Source organism: Macrobrachium rosenbergii, chromosome 4 (assembly GCF_040412425.1).
Source record: "Macrobrachium rosenbergii isolate ZJJX-2024 chromosome 4, ASM4041242v1, whole genome shotgun sequence".
NCBI lineage: Eukaryota > Metazoa > Arthropoda > Malacostraca > Decapoda > Palaemonidae > Macrobrachium > Macrobrachium rosenbergii.
This window is the reverse complement of record NC_089744.1, coordinates 82,480,643-82,496,577: the sequence shown is the minus strand read 5'-3', so window position 1 is coordinate 82,496,577 and position 15,935 is coordinate 82,480,643. Positions and strand designations below refer to the sequence as shown.

The following is a 15,935-nucleotide window of genomic DNA, read 5'->3' as shown; positions in this document are numbered from 1 at the left end:
GTGGCACCTGGAATCGGAATTGGAATCCAAACTTGACTACAGATGATGCACATCCAGAGACAGGCCTTTCCAAAGGCCGTCTGTCGACACCTGAGTTCGTGCAACAGGCTTGACTGAGAGGACAACTACCTACTGGCAAAGCCCACCAGCCTCCCTTGGACCTCCAGTATGTCTTCTCCCAGGTTTAGGGTAGCGGGACAGTGACCTTCATCTAGGAGAGCCAGCAGGATGGGCAGCCACCTCCTCCACTTGCACTTCACTAGACACTTTATCACAGAACACTTTGTCCATTAGGACTTTCAGGGATGCCCTTACCTTGGACACAGTATGCACTACCAGGTTTAGCTTCTTATCAAACCTGCATTGAAGGTTGGCAATCGCATCAGGGTCGGAAGTATGGGAGTTAGGCACAGGAGTGAGTGGGTTGATAATAGGAGGGCTGGGAATAGGAGAAAAGGCAGGAACAGGGGAAGAAGGCATAGCAGGACTAAGATGTGACTTAGAATTACGGGAAGAATCTAGGCTAACAGAAGCCCTACACTCGGCCCTAGAAGCTGCTTTTCTCCTCCTATCCCTTTCAAGCTTACTAAGGTGAGATTCAAGAACCTTCCACTTTCTCTCATCCCAATCCTTTCATTCATCACAAGCATTCTCCTTAGAACATACTTGCCATCTACAATTACTACACATGGTGTGCGAACCATAACATACCTTAAGCAATCTAGTTCTACATCCTTCACTAAAATAGTGAACACTAAGTACTCGAATCAGACATATCTAATTCTGAAAAGCTGACAACAGCAAACAAAAGCTTGAAGGCTACACAACAGCAACAATATTCACCGAAATCCAGCAAGAAACAACCAAAAACTGGTGAAAAAGGTTGCAGCAGACACAGCGATGTTGACTGTGTGAGGTGGCAAAACAGAATGACGCAGCTGGCTTCGTCATTCCTACGTTACCCGTTAAATGGGTGGGGCTTGTCACCCACGCTAACTATCAAAGTGTTACCAAGATTTAAAAAAAAAAACGCTGCTGTGCAAGGTTAAAACTATGGCTATGTAATTACTTGGTAAGCTACTTATATGAAAAGGTTGTTTTGAAGCTTCAAACTACTTTTCATTATTATTAAGGAATTTACCCAGACCACTGAGCTAATTTATTTAGCTCTCACACAGTTTGGGCTTGACTTTATTAATAATGAAGTCAAGCCCAAATCCTGTGAAAGCTAAATAAACTGGCACAGTGATCTGGGTTTTGGCTTGACTTTATTAATAATAAACTCAAGCCAATATTAAATTATACCTTTTCAAAAATCTTGTACTATAACACTTTCAATATATTTATGTAATGATTTTCATATTACAGGCAGTGCAAGCACTCACAGACAGCAGCTTGCTATTTACCCTTTGGGTATTAAAAGTGCACACAATGATGGATTGGACAAGATTTGTAGATATATGCATGCACCTCTTGTATGGCTATTTTGTCCATCACTGATTCCACTTTTACTTCTGTGTATCTTTGACATAACATATAAAACTTGAAAGCTTCATTAGATGTATGTAGAAGTAAAGTTGTGTGCATGTAGAATTTGAGTTCTAAACAGTTGTTTGGTCCCAAACCTAAGTCTAAATGCATCTGTGGTTGTATGTTTTTGTTATTTGTGCGATAAATCTAAGCCTTTGCCTAATAAATGTATCTATTTATTCAGTAATTCAGTTTTTTGACACCATCCAGTTTGGCCATGGGTGTATTTTACTCAGCTGAATATTCTAAAAAAAACAAATTAACACAAAACATATGCTTCTGCTTATAAAACCAAAAAATGAAACCATACCATATGTGAATCAGCACCAGAAGCTTCAGCAGAGTCTCTTAGGTCTTCTGAGCTCCCACTGACATTTCCTACAGTTTCTATAACTGTCATCTTTAAAGATGGGTCTTTTTCCTTCTGTAAACATAAATACCAAGACAAACTTGAGTAAATACTGTAAAACTTCTAAAAAACATGAATTTATAGAAAAACTCTCTGTACTTAATAACTATAAAACCTGAAAAAGATTTTGATAACCTTAGGCCTCTGATTTCCAGTTTCTGAAAGCTAATGAAGAGAAATGGTAAAATTTTATTGGACTTTAGGTTACCTTGTTACTTAGAAAAACAGTTCAAAATCACAAACATATTTTTTTGGAAAATAACAGCAAACAAACCCAGTTTTATCAACATCAAATAAAATTTATGCCTTTTAATTGACCTTGAACCTTTAAAAGCAGGTCAGAATAACAGGATATTAAACAAAGCAGAATACATATGTTGATCACATATGTATTTAGTCAGGAGATGAAAATGTAAATAATTTCTTTGGTAAACTAAATTAATGGGTCCTATTAATAAAATTCACTATAGAAATGGAAAACAATGGTAGCCTACCCTTTTTGGTTACTTAATACACAGAAGTAATATTAGGTTTAAATATAGTGTGTAGAATATTTCTGCTTATGTGCATTTTTACTCTGGCCAAAGCAATAATGCATGCAAGACCCCAATCCCCAGACAACATAAGGCAGTTTTCCAACTACTTAACACATTATTGTAGACCTCTGGGAGAGCTGACTTAATAATTTCCAACATTTTCTGACTACTTCCCGTCAACAGAAGTTAATTTCTGTACCATGATGATTTACTAAAAATATCCACTCTAAAATCTCTAGGCTTAACAACTGGGTGCATGGTATTGAACCTTCCCAAAAATTGCAAGATGCTATGGAAGTCACTAAAAATTATAGTATTACTTTTTTTTTCTTTCTTTAAATCTTCAGCAGAAAACCTTTATGAACAGTCAACAGACTATAAACCCAAAAGGGCTCAAAAGGGATATCAGACTGCAGGCAGAGACAAGTTATAGGAAAAGGGGATAAATAAATGTGAGGGAATGGAATCTCATATCTTCAAAACCTTCAAAGTTAATCACGATCAAAGGTAAAAAAAATATGGTCACTAACAAGATATGTTAATAGTGAGTGTGGGGCTATAATAATGATCAAAATGTAAAGTTTTTGGCTAATCTGATAACAGATGCTTTGTCACCCTGGCTGACTGGAAACTGATATTCACCATTCAACCAAATACCTTCAGCTGCTACCTTATTAAGAAATAGCACAAATACAGGCAGTCCCTGGTTATCGGCAGGGGTTCTGTTCTGACAGCGTGACAATAAGCGAAAATTGCCAATAACTGAAAATTGTTAATTTTCAGCACTTATCAGTGCCGATAACCGGACATCGGCACCTCTGTTAGGTATGCATCGGCGTCAACACCTAATTATCAGCGCTGATAAGCAGAAATTGTAGATTTTTGGCACCAAAAATTGCCAATTTTTGTTGCTAGACACAAGCCCCATAAAACCGGATCGCCAATAACCGAGCCCGCTGATAACCGGGACTGCCTGTACAAGAAACATGATATTTTTTATAATAAAAGAAAGTTCTATATATACTTACCAAGTAATTACATAGCTATTAGTTTCATTTATTCCCAGCAGCTTAAATTCAAATTTCACGGTAGCGACACCTTTGTTCTTTGTAGGTGATTAGTCTCGACCCCTAACGAGAGAGTTAGGAATGACTTAGCAGACAATCCTCAGTCTGTTTATGCTTATGTCCATCAGAGGGGAGGAGAGAGGGATCCAATCATGTAATTATTTGGTAAGTATATATAAAACTTTATTCACTTATAAAAATGTCATTTTTATACTGTAATTAACTTACCAAGTAATTACATAGATGAATCCCACATTGACGGGAGGTGGGGTACATGAGTGTATTCTACTCTAAAACATTAAGTCATGTAATGAATTAGAAATATAGAAGTTGCTAGAATTGAAAACAATGCTTGTCATTCTTTGTTAGTTAAGAGAGCCTGCAGTATAAACTGCCTCTGGTTGTGGCTCATATTAACCTGTAGTGGCGCGGTGGTAAAGCCGAGGGTTGTCTCTACTAAAGAGGGAGCTTTGTAGCGGAATACTCCGATCGCTACCAAAGCATCAGTGGAAGTTATGCAGTCAAAGAATTATCTGAAGCTAGCAGAACTTTAAAGGTGCCCTTGCCCTGGGCGCAGTACCATAATAAAAACAACCAGATTATGTTGTCACCGACACTGAAGTAAAACCACAACCCAACCAATAAGAGTGCAGGGTGCTCCGGGTACATTGTAACCCCCCGCCCTGGGCTCCCCAAAATTCAACACTTGCTTCCTTCTGTGGTACCATGCCAGTAACTAAAAATCACAGGGTACTGCCAAAATTTTAAACACTGTTTAAACACCCTTAAAATTATGATAAATGAAGAACGATCATACTACCAGTAGGTTGATTGTTGAATAGACCTAAGGGATATATAGTGTCTGAAAGCTGACCAGGTAGAGGGCTGTTCTGACATCTTTAGCTTTCACTAAAAAGAGGAAAATGCTTCTCCTAAATCTGAATGTGTACCAGAAGATAAAGTCCATTAGGATAAAAGGCAAGATGTTCTAATCAGAGAACGAGACGAGCTCTTGTCCTAACTCCCTGGATTATGGATGGCCTGGGACTTCTGGCTTTTTAGGTAATACCATACCATCCAGCTGGGCAGAGAGCTCTCTATTCCTCCTCAGAGCCAGTCAGTGCTTCTGGCTCTTAGAGAAGGTGCTGGCGCCAGGTTGTAGTTGCCGCCAAAAGTTCTAATCAGAGGAAGAAAGTAGTTCTTGCCATTACACCATACATTCTGGATGGCCTTCGAACCTGAACATTCAAACTGGATAGAAAACTTTAGTCTTCCTCAGAGCTAGTGAGCACTACTGAGTGCTCAGAGCAAAAGATGACATCATAGCAGAGCTGGTGCTGGGCTATTGTTGGTGCCAGGAGAGCAGGGCGCCAGATGAGCTATGAGCTCAGGTGTTGTCTGGCACTCCTGGAAGACACGGATGTATGAAAAATTCCTAAGGGGAAAAAGAAAACAGACAAGGTCTTGGATGGGTCCCTGTCTTTAGACTAAAATCCAAGGAAAAACAAGCAAAACATGTCTCCTTCTTCCTTGCTTGGGCATGTCATGAACTTCAAAGGAAATTAAGATAGTGATGCCAATGAACTAGGTCTCCATGCCTTACATGAGTTATGCCTAGTTCGATACCCTTTAGCAGGGTAACTGCATAAGGAACATGGACATCTCACAGAGCAGACGTAGGGCCTGAGATACTAGCTTCGGAAAGTCGATCCCCAGGTCTGGAAGACGACGAGAAAGGATTGACTTCCATGTCTTGCAATGGTCTCCGCAATACGTCTAATAAAGATCTTTAATTGATAATCCTCCAGACAGTCTGGAGTCTGTCGGGGAAAGATCTGATTACCTTGGTAGATCTCTTGAAGTGAGGTTGTCCGAGAAGACACAGTGGGGGGGAGGATCCTGTAGAGTCTGCCCACAACTGAGCAAGTTTAGGGACCATGATACGGGCCAGAAGAGGGCTAAGCAGACAGCATAACTTGGACTTAGCCTGAAGATTGTGTTGCTCCTTCTTGACCGTGATGAAGGGCGTGAAGAGAGGTGGTCCGATGGATCTGTCTATAGCATGGGGTTTGTTGCACATCCTATAGGGATGGTATGGAACACAAAAGGAGGAAAACAAAGATTCCTTGAAGGGGCAAACAGGTCCAAGACAGGTCTGTCCCATAGATTCCACAGATCCCAGCAGCCGGGGGATCGACGGTCCCCTTCTGATGTCTCAGTACGTCTGATAGGGCTTTAGTTCTATGAACCAACCAAGAGATTAGAAGACCTGATTGATCTATCCACAGAAACAGGGCTCTTCCTATAGAGGTGGGGAGACGTGGGGTAGAGCCTTGCTTACATAAAACATTAGAACTGTGGTCTAGTCTGAATGGTTACCCCAGTCTAGGAGTGCACTAAGGTCAAAAAGCATTGAAGTTATGTGAAGAAATTTCCAGCTCTATGAGAAGGAAGTGAAGGATCCGTCTTTCTGGGGACCACACTTCAGAAAAAACCCTAGTTCCCCAAGAAGGCTCCCCAACCTGTAATCAAAGCGTTGAAAAGAAATCCAGGACTAGATTCGCGAATGAAGGAGCTTCCTTCCAAAATAATAAGTTCGGACAACTATATGTATTTAAATACAAGAGGAAAAAGGACTCCAGAGAAAACTTGTGCTGTCAGGAGGCCAACATCTGGCAAGGACAAGGAAGGGTACTTCCTGCATCTCCAAAATCCATTCAATAACCATGAAGATTGAAGGAAGAGGCTGTCTGGTTCGTCCTCCATCTCCTGTGGACATGCCTTGCATTGATGATCACATACACTTGCAGCCAAAAGAGCAAGCTAATAGGACATGCAGAATTGCAGACAACGGTGCCAACTCTGCGGACTTTATGACAGCCAAGTGAAAACGTCGAAATCTATGCAAATTCGACAAAAACTGAACTTGATAACACTTAGCGTGGACTCAATGATACCCTCATACAGAACTGTATGCAGAGAAAAATTCTGAAAAGTTATGACAGTTTAAAAAATTCCATAATCATAACAACCTGGGCCCCGTGAACTTACGCCACGCATACGGAGGTGGCCGCCAAAGTACTAGAGATATAAGGATGGGCGCTCTAGAGCAGGTGCCAGGCACTTGGACAAATGTGCCAGGCACTAGGAAGCGGTGCCAGGAGCTACGGAAAGGGTCCAGGTAAACAGGAATTGGCACCTTACCGAAAAGGTCGTTCAACAAAGAACAAAACTGCAAGAAGACCATGAGAAGGTAGCTTTTACCATTGACAGGAAGTAGAGAACAGCAATTGTTGACATGTAAATCTTCAGCAGAGTGAAGAGCCAAGAGGCTTGTGGCGTCCAGTCTTCGCCTGAAACCTTGGAACTGAAGGAAAATTGGAGAACGCATTGTAAAAGTCCTATTAGGTCTGTCCAATCTGGCCAACGACTCATGGGCGCCAAAGCTAGAGTAGGCTTACTCCTAATGTCCCAGGCACAAAAGGGGGAAAGAGGGTAAAAGTCTTGGATCATCTGAAAGCAGAGATTCTTGGCAGACGGAAAAACTTGAAAATCCGAGAAATGCGACAGGAGAACTCTGGGCAGTGCTCCTGATGTCAGTCCAGAAAATTAGGACTTCCAACAATCTTGACAAAGAGTCTGGATCCAACGAGGCACTAGAGTGAGGGAAGACAAAAGACACTTGTCTTGCTCCTTTTAAACAAAAGTCAAGTTTCCAACCTTGACAGATGGTTGGATGACTAGGAAATAGCCCAAAAGAGGAGCTTCCTTCAGCAACTCAACAACTCTGACCCAGAAGTCTTGTCCAGAGGTAGACTTGGTCCCTGCTCAATGGGAACTGGTGCACAAAACAGGAAAACAGCATTCCTAAAATTCAGGTGCCAAATCAAAGAGGAACTGGTGCCGGACACAGCAGGTTGGTGCTCGGATCCCTTGGATCTCACTACACACTTGAATCCCTTGGATCCCACTGTATACCTGGATCCCCAGATCCCACTGAGTGCTTGGATCCATCAGATCCCACTGGGCGCTCGGATTTGCTGGGCGCTCAGATCCGCTGGGCGCTCGGATCCCACTGATCACTCAAATCTCACTGGATGCCTGGATCCCTCAGATCCCACTGTACACTTGGATCCCTCGAATCCCACTGGGAGCTTGGATCCATCAGATCCCACTGGACACTTGAATCTATCAGATCCCACTGGATGCTTGGATCCATCACATCCCTCTGGATGCTTGGATCCCACTGGACACTCTGATCCCATGGGATGATCTGCTCCCCTTGGATGTCTGGGATCCACTTGGCATTTAGAGGAAATTGGGAGCTTGGGAGCCACTGGGAGCTCAGTATCCACTGGGAGCTTGGTATCCACTGGGAGCTCTGCGTCGTCCCAAAAACTACAAGAGGGCTCCTGGAAGAAAAGTTGTGAGGGTCCACTTGTACACCTTTCCAGCGGTTACCCATCGATACCTGGGAAATAGTGACAGGTTCGACTGAGGGAACAACTACCCGTGGGCAAAAAACCCCTTCGGACCCGTATGGACCGACAATCTGCCTCCTACCAGGTTTAGGGGAGTCTGACAGGGACCGGGTTTAGGAGATCTGATAGGGCCGGATAGCCATATCCTCCACTACACATCCAATAAAATGCCTTTCCAGTGGATCTGTTGATGCCTGGGACTGGTAACAGGATCAACTGAGGGGGCGACTACCCGTGTGTAACCACCCGACCTTCCTTGGACTTCCAGTATGCCTCCTCCCAGCTTTAGGGGAGTTTGACAGGGATTTTCTGTCTTGGAGCATCAGGGGACAAGTAGACACCTCCTCCACTGAACAACACTTCACTATTAGGTTAACTTCTGTTAACCTAGACACAAGACTGGCAATGGCATGGGAATGACGCGAGGGAGCCAGGCAAGGGAGCAAGAAAAAAAATCAGAGGGCTAGTAGCAGGAGAGAAAAAATTGGATGCCGGGAGAGTAAGCGCCAGACGATCAGGAGCTGGTGCCGGGCGTTGGGTGCTCCCAGGTGTAGCTGGCACCAGGCAACTGGAAGCGAGCTAGTAGCTTGTAATCTACAAAATCGGGAACTGGTGAGTGCTCCTGGGCATTTGGAGCCAATCCTCAGCTGTCATGAATGTCAACTCTTCCAAAAGCCCAGCACAACCATAAAAAAGCACAATTTCTCTCCTTACTATGTTCTGCCCTTACACTTTTTCAGTTCTCTGCAAAGGAAAGTGTAATAAGATGATGTTTAATTAATTCTTTGAAGTACCAGAGTACCATCATATGGACAAATCTCAACTCCTAACAAACATTATTTGAGATTTGCGGAGATATAGAGAATCATTACTGAAAATATCGGTCAGTAACGAATGCAATGTTTACGTTTTATTAAACTACTCGAGAAAGATGGTAGCGGATGCAAAGTTTACCCTATCACGTTACTCAAGGTGTTTAAAAAAAGATTGTAAATTCACTACTGTAGAGGTATTCATTATTGAAAAAATCAGTTCAATAGTGAACGTAAATATCGGTTCGACAACGAACCAATGTTTAGTTATAGTACGCCACTCGGCAAAGGAGAGTTAAACAATTAACTGCAATTTCTGCCGTAAAAGTGAACAGCTGATATACTAGACACCATTTAGTAACAATAAATCAAGGAAAAACTCATCCTGAAAGATTTTGGCTGATGTTAACACCAGACGTCGCAGAAACAGACTGTGCATTATCTGCTAAGTCATTCCTAACTCTCTTGTTGGGGGGGGGAGAAGACTAGTCACCTATACAGAACATCAGTGTCACTGCTGCGAAATTTGAATTTAAGCTGTTGCAAATGCATGAAACTAATAGCTATGTAATTACTTGGTAAGTTACTTATATAAAATTGCTACTTAACAAAAAGCAATCCTTGTACAAGTGAAAAATATATTAAAAATACGAGACAAAGATAGACTCGTAGTGAAGTTACAGAAGTGCAAAGAGGGACTCTGTTAAGCATTAAATAACTTGAAAAGTACAAATACCTCCACTTCAGATGATAAAAAGCATACTTACCTCTAAACCTTTCTTTGAAGTATCTTCTGCCTTTTTTAAAGAACCACTCTGTAGACGTTTTATTTCTGCCTCACGACACTTTAAGATGCCCTGCATCTCCAACAGGTCATGATTTAAATCTTTATTCTGTTGAAATAACCAGCAACTATCAGATATTCAAAGAAGATTATAATTAAAAATAGAATAACCAGACCACTTAACCAGCAACTATCAGATATTCAAAGAAGATTATCATTAAAAATAGAATAACGAGACCACTAAGTTAAAATCCTTAACTCTCACATGTCTGGTCTGAAGGGTTTATTCTTAGTGAATATAGTGGTTTAATTGTATAAAATATTGTATCAATGCTGGCATCAACTGATTCAGTTTATGAACTGTTAAAAACTTTATCTCAGGATTTTTTAAAACAAGAAAAGTTACCGAACAAATAAAAGCAAAGAAATACACCTTAGTTTTACCAGACCACTGAGCTGATTAACAGCTCTCCTAGGGCTGGCCTGAAGGATTAGACTTATTTTACGTGGCTAAGAACCAACTGGTTACTTAGCAACGGGACCTACAGCTTATTGTGGAATCCGAACCACATTATAGCGAGAAATGAATTTCTATCACCAGAAATAAATTCCTCTAACTCTTCATCAGCCAGCCGGAGACTCAAACTCGGGCCTACCGAATGCTAAGCCACAGCTCTACCGACTCGCCCAACGAAGAGCTAATAAAACCTAGTAGTTTCACGTAATAATGTATTCTAATCAGACCAGGCTGGGAATACTACTTAATAAAGCAAAATCTTCTGCAAGTAAAAGCAAAGAAATAAGAAAAGTTTGCAATAAAAATGTCTAAATGTTTGGTTGTTAAAATCATCTACTAAAGAAAGGTTATTAATACTTACTTTTTGGTTAAGCTTGATCAACTCTATTTTGTTGATATCTAGTTCTTCCTTAAAATAAGAAACCTTCTCTTGCAAAGATGCACACTGGCAGTTATCTAGTCTCCTTAACTCTTCTAAGCGCACCTGCAGAGATGCTATTTCATTGTGCTGTTTGTCTATATGCTTCTGCATAAGAATCCTTTCTTCATTCACTTCCTATGTGGTTAACAATAATGATGGTTTAATAATGGCATTGGGTTGTTGTCTAGCATTAACAGAATTTTGTATTATTAAATCAATGTTGAATCGCAGCTACGCAAATCAGCGGTTGATGGGGCATTCAAATACATAATCTGTTATCTGTTTTTAAACTGAATGGCATTCAACACTATTATAGATTTTACAATGGAATGTCTTCAAGTCCCCAATTAACAGAAAAATGAAAAAAAGTAGCATGAGCACCAGAACAATAATTCTAGTTAAGCAACTAACAATAAAAATTCTAGATGAATGTATCATTCTTGCAACAGCTTAAAAAGAACACTTTAATATACCTCATATGATGCTCTTGCATGTTTTTCAGTCATTTGCATATCATGTACTCTCTTCACTGCTGCTTCAGCAGTACGTTCTAGACTTGTGAGTTTTTCTTCTAAGGACTGCTGATTAAAACCACCAGGAGATAATGTTCTGTCACCTTCTCCATGATGTGGTGATGGCATTCCTAAGTGACTCCTAAAAAAAAGGAAAAAATGAAATTATGTAAAGAAACGCACAGATCTCTAAAGGCATGTGTATTTTTCCCCTTCACAACATCACACAGATTTTATCTTTTCCAGTCTTATCAATAAGACCCAGTTGTTTGGTGATTCTTCCTCTGACCCTCCCTATTCTGCTTATTACACAATAATTTCATGTTTCCATTTCAGTGATTGGGTCTTACTATAAGTTAATACTTTTATAGCTAATCCTATAGATCTAATTCTTCCACTAAATATAACTGTAACGCCTGGTTTACAACTATACCAACTTCTACCATTACACATGGCTTTCATAATATTTTCCAAATTACACACCTTTGTTTCTGCATGTATATAATTAAATTTTGCCATTAGTCTTTGCAATCCTCTCATTCAGATGTATGGTAGTAGTTATACAAATGGATATCCACAATGCAGACTATACTGAGCAGCTACAGCTTAGCCACAAAATTCTGGAGGCAATGTATCCCTAATTTTTCTGTCAATCATCACTACATTACCATTTCAAAGTCACATTCACCCTTCAATTGAAGGGAAGGAATGTAAGTGTGTGTGCATGTGTATAACTACACATACACATTAGGGGATATCAAATGCATTTCTGTCTCTTTTGGGTTGTAAATTTTCTGTTTTTCATCTTTTATGCAGTGAAAATTATGACAAAACAAAAATAAAAAATGAGAAAATAGTATAGTAAAATTAAAATGAGAATAGCATAAAATAAAAATATAAAGGTGAAGGAATGTGTATGTGTGTGCATGTTATACCCTTTAACATACACGTTATGAGCTGTTCTCTCTCTCTCTCTCTCTCTCTCTCTCTCTCTCTCTCTCTCTCTCTCTCTCTCTCTCTCTCTCTCTCTCTCTCTCTCTCTCTCTCTTACATGGTTCTGCTTGATTCTTTCATTACAAGTTACAGTACAGTGCTATAGTATCCTTTAAAAAAATGTACAAAAGCATAAATGTAAAAAGCATGAAAAAAAAGCTCTAACAAAGTCATGCTGGAAACTTTCCATGGCCTCCTACACCCCTAAAACCCTTCCTAGTTTCTTTAAGTGTAAGCAATGTTACTAACATTTCTTAGCTTATATATATATATATATATATATATATATATATATATATATATATATATATATATATATATATATATATATATATATATATATATATATATATATATATATATATATATATATATATATATATATATATATAATGTATATACATATATATACACACACATATATAGGTATATATATATATATAAATATATATATATATATACATAATGTATATACATACACACACATATATATATATATATATATATATATATATATATATATATATATATATATATATATATATATATATATATATATATATATATATATATATATATATTGTATATATATCTATCTGTCCCTGAGGTCCAGTTGTGTCTAGATAGTGCTGATCACTAAATGGAGAATCAACCTACAGAACCAAAATAAGTTTTTAGAAAAAAATTTTGTAAGGCAAGAGATAATCTATAGATAGCTTTGGTAAGTCCTGTTTAAATTTCCCAATCTTTGGAGCCAAAATGTCTAATATTCCTCCACCAGTTAATAAAGAAAAACTGTATACCAACTAACAGACAAACTGGTCCCATATTAACAAATCATCCAGCTGAGAGCCTAAATTTTTTTAGTACAGTATATATCACATTCCTGAAGCTCACCTTTCTGAGAGATCTTCTTCACTTTGGGATGCTGAACCCTCAGAAAACAGCAAGGCAAGGTACTCTGATATTCGCTCTACATACTTTTCGAGTACCTGAAAACATACAAAACAGGTTTGTAAACATTTTAAACACAAACACATTTCAAAATAGCAGAGAGGCAACATATTAGCAGGCAAAATTTAAGTACAAAAGCTGCAGGCAAAATTTATTATCTCAATGGGGCACAAAAACCTCTCCTAGTTTATAAAAACCAGTGCAAAACGCAAAGAATAAGACAATAAACATTCAATAGCAAACAACATAAACACATGTCTAAAAATAATTAAGTTGCAATTCATGCCAATCTAAAAAAACAAAAAAAAATAGAGTTAATGCCTTAGCTCTAAGTCTATACCTCATTTCAAGAGTCTATAATTGATAGCCATACCATTTCTCAAATACAGACACTTCTAATTTAATGACACCCTTTTATTGACTGTTCAGACTTATGACCAGCTCTCCTACCAGTTGATGCTGTACAGAGTACATGAACTGTACATGTAAACTACAGGTTCCATAAGAAATTGTGTGAAAGTTTGTCTGTCTGTTTACCCCTTTCTCCCTTGCATTGCATATGGTTATTTTATTTCAAGTTTTTTAATATGATTAATATAATCATATTAATATTATTGTGTTTATCTGTAAACACACTGAATTACTTATTTACCATGTATGCAACATGTTTGGATGGTGTAAGGAAAAGGATTTCCTACATTTTCATATGCTATGTCATATAAGCAACATTTCTTTTGCCTTTTTTTTCTTCTTAAGCAGACAAACAGACCTAATGTACACTCTAATTACCAATTAGCCATTTTTACTACTGTTCCTGTGTGTGTGTGTGTGTGTGTGTGCAAAGAATAAGCAGACCTCATGTCATCTCAGCCACGGAATTTCCACAACTTTCCACCTCTGCTAAAGTTAAGAATATCTTAGTTTAACCAGACCACTGAGCTGATTAACAGCTCTCCTAGGGCTGGCCCAAAGGATTAGACTTATTATATGTGGCTAAGAACCAATTGGTTACCTAGCAACGGGACCTACAGCTTATTGTGGAATCCGAACCACATTATAGCGAGAAATGAATTTCTATCACCAGAAATAAATTCCTCTTATTCTTCATTGGCCGGTCAGAGATTTGAACTCGCGGCCAACAGAGTGGTAGCTGAGAACGGAAACCGCTCACCCAAAGAGGAACTTCCACCTCTGCTAATTAGGAGACTAATACCTACCCACCTCCCCCAACTCCACTCCGTCTCCTACGCCTCCGATAGGTAACTCAGACAGTGACATTGAATTTATGAGTACTTAAATTTACAAACCAAATGAAAATGAAAAACAAAATAACAGGTTAAACATATGAAACTATCTAAATGTCTGTGCAATATAATATGATTTTCAGTATCATAAAGTTAGTTAAAGTTACATATATGATTGTTATTATTATGTTTAGTCAGTGTGTAAGCATGGCCGATTGGTTAGCCTGTGCGCACATGTACACATGTGTATAATGAGAGAGAGAGAGAGAGAGAGAGAGAGAGAGAGAGAGAGAGAGAGAGAGAGAGAGAGAGAGAGAGAGAGAGAGAGAGAGAGAGAGAGAGAACAGTGTGTAGTGTATACATGTATGTTTACACATGCAGACTAGGCTTGTCCATTGACTTCACACAAAAAAAAATCACAATTTATGTTATCTTATGTAATTAAAATTGCTGAAAATCTTAATCCTCTGGAGGAAATGAAGCAGAGTGGGAGTGGAATCCTCACTTATTGACAAATTTGCTAACTGAGTTGTCAGAATGGAACTCAGTCATTAAGTGAGAAGCTGTCTGCATTTCTTTACCACTAAGAAACAAACTGATGTTATCATACCAGATGAAGCATGCTTATCAAAATACAGATTGCTGCAAGTTGAAAAATAGAAAACAGCTATTCAATTGAATAAAAACACAAACACTGAGAAATGAAGTAAAAAAAAAAAGTTTCACCAATACAGCATCATAAATGCTATGTTGAATCAACTGAAAAGTATACACAAGGCCCCAAAAAATATGTATTGTGACACTGAATACAGACATGGTGCTGGAATCCAGATGTACAAGGCATGAATAAAGAGAAGATAGTCTTCATGCTCTTGAACAGATAGGCAAGGATGATGATAGAAATATATACATGGAAAATATGAGGGAAGCTGAAGGGCTTGAGACATGGGCAAAGAAGAGGTCCTGATATTGCAACCATTATGCTAACGATGCTTCTCTAACACTAGATACAGAGTGAAGACAGTGGTAGATGTATCAGAAGAATATGAATGTTGATGTACATCAGAAATTACTAACTGAGGTTATGCTGTTCTTTGCTGTAATGGAAGAAGCTACTAAGAAGCATATCAGGTAAAATGTGTGTCCCACAGGCAACCATCTAATGACTTATAGGCAACATCACAGAGATAAAATCTTTTGAGGGTATGGTGACTTCTCTAAAACTCTACTCCTAGAATCACGGAGCATTCCACATTGAACTTTTAGAGGCCATAACGACAAAAAAGCATGGACCTAAGCTGAGAAAGGCTGTCCTGTGAAATGTCCATGAATGACCAAAAAATCACTTAATGGAGCCAGCTGGAGGTTGTATTTTCAAGACTGGTACATTCTTATGACTAGTGTGGAGAAATAAAGAGGAAAGAAAGAGATGGACAAGAGCTCTGTGATGGCTAATACCAGGCAAAAGCAAATGTACTCATCGAAAGGGGATGGTAAAACAGGAATGGCAAAAGAATCTGCAGTCAAATTACACCTAACTGGAGACTGAGACTTGGCAACAAACTCCCAAGTGAACAAGAAAGTCAAAGTAAAACCAATGAGTGGAGTGGAAGACTTTTCAGCCAAGGATTAGAGTTTGATAACACACTCAGAAGAGGCAAGGATTGACTAAAGC

General features: G+C 38.9%; 1 protein-coding gene across 1 annotated transcript in view; it reads right to left on the bottom strand.

Moving 5' to 3' along the window:
• The window catches only part of LOC136836305 (golgin subfamily A member 4-like), a 520,799-nt gene that overhangs the window by 240,203 nt on the left and 264,661 nt on the right, over positions 1–15,935 (bottom strand). Inside the window, exons 24-28 of the mRNA XM_067100429.1 lie at positions 12,960–13,054; positions 11,031–11,211; positions 10,498–10,692; positions 9,603–9,728; positions 1,841–1,954 (exon numbers count right to left, since the gene is read on the bottom strand). Coding sequence (XP_066956530.1) covers positions 1,841–1,954; positions 9,603–9,728; positions 10,498–10,692; positions 11,031–11,211; positions 12,960–13,054 — 711 coding nt within the window. The remainder of the gene's footprint in view (positions 1–1,840; positions 1,955–9,602; positions 9,729–10,497; positions 10,693–11,030; positions 11,212–12,959; positions 13,055–15,935) is intronic.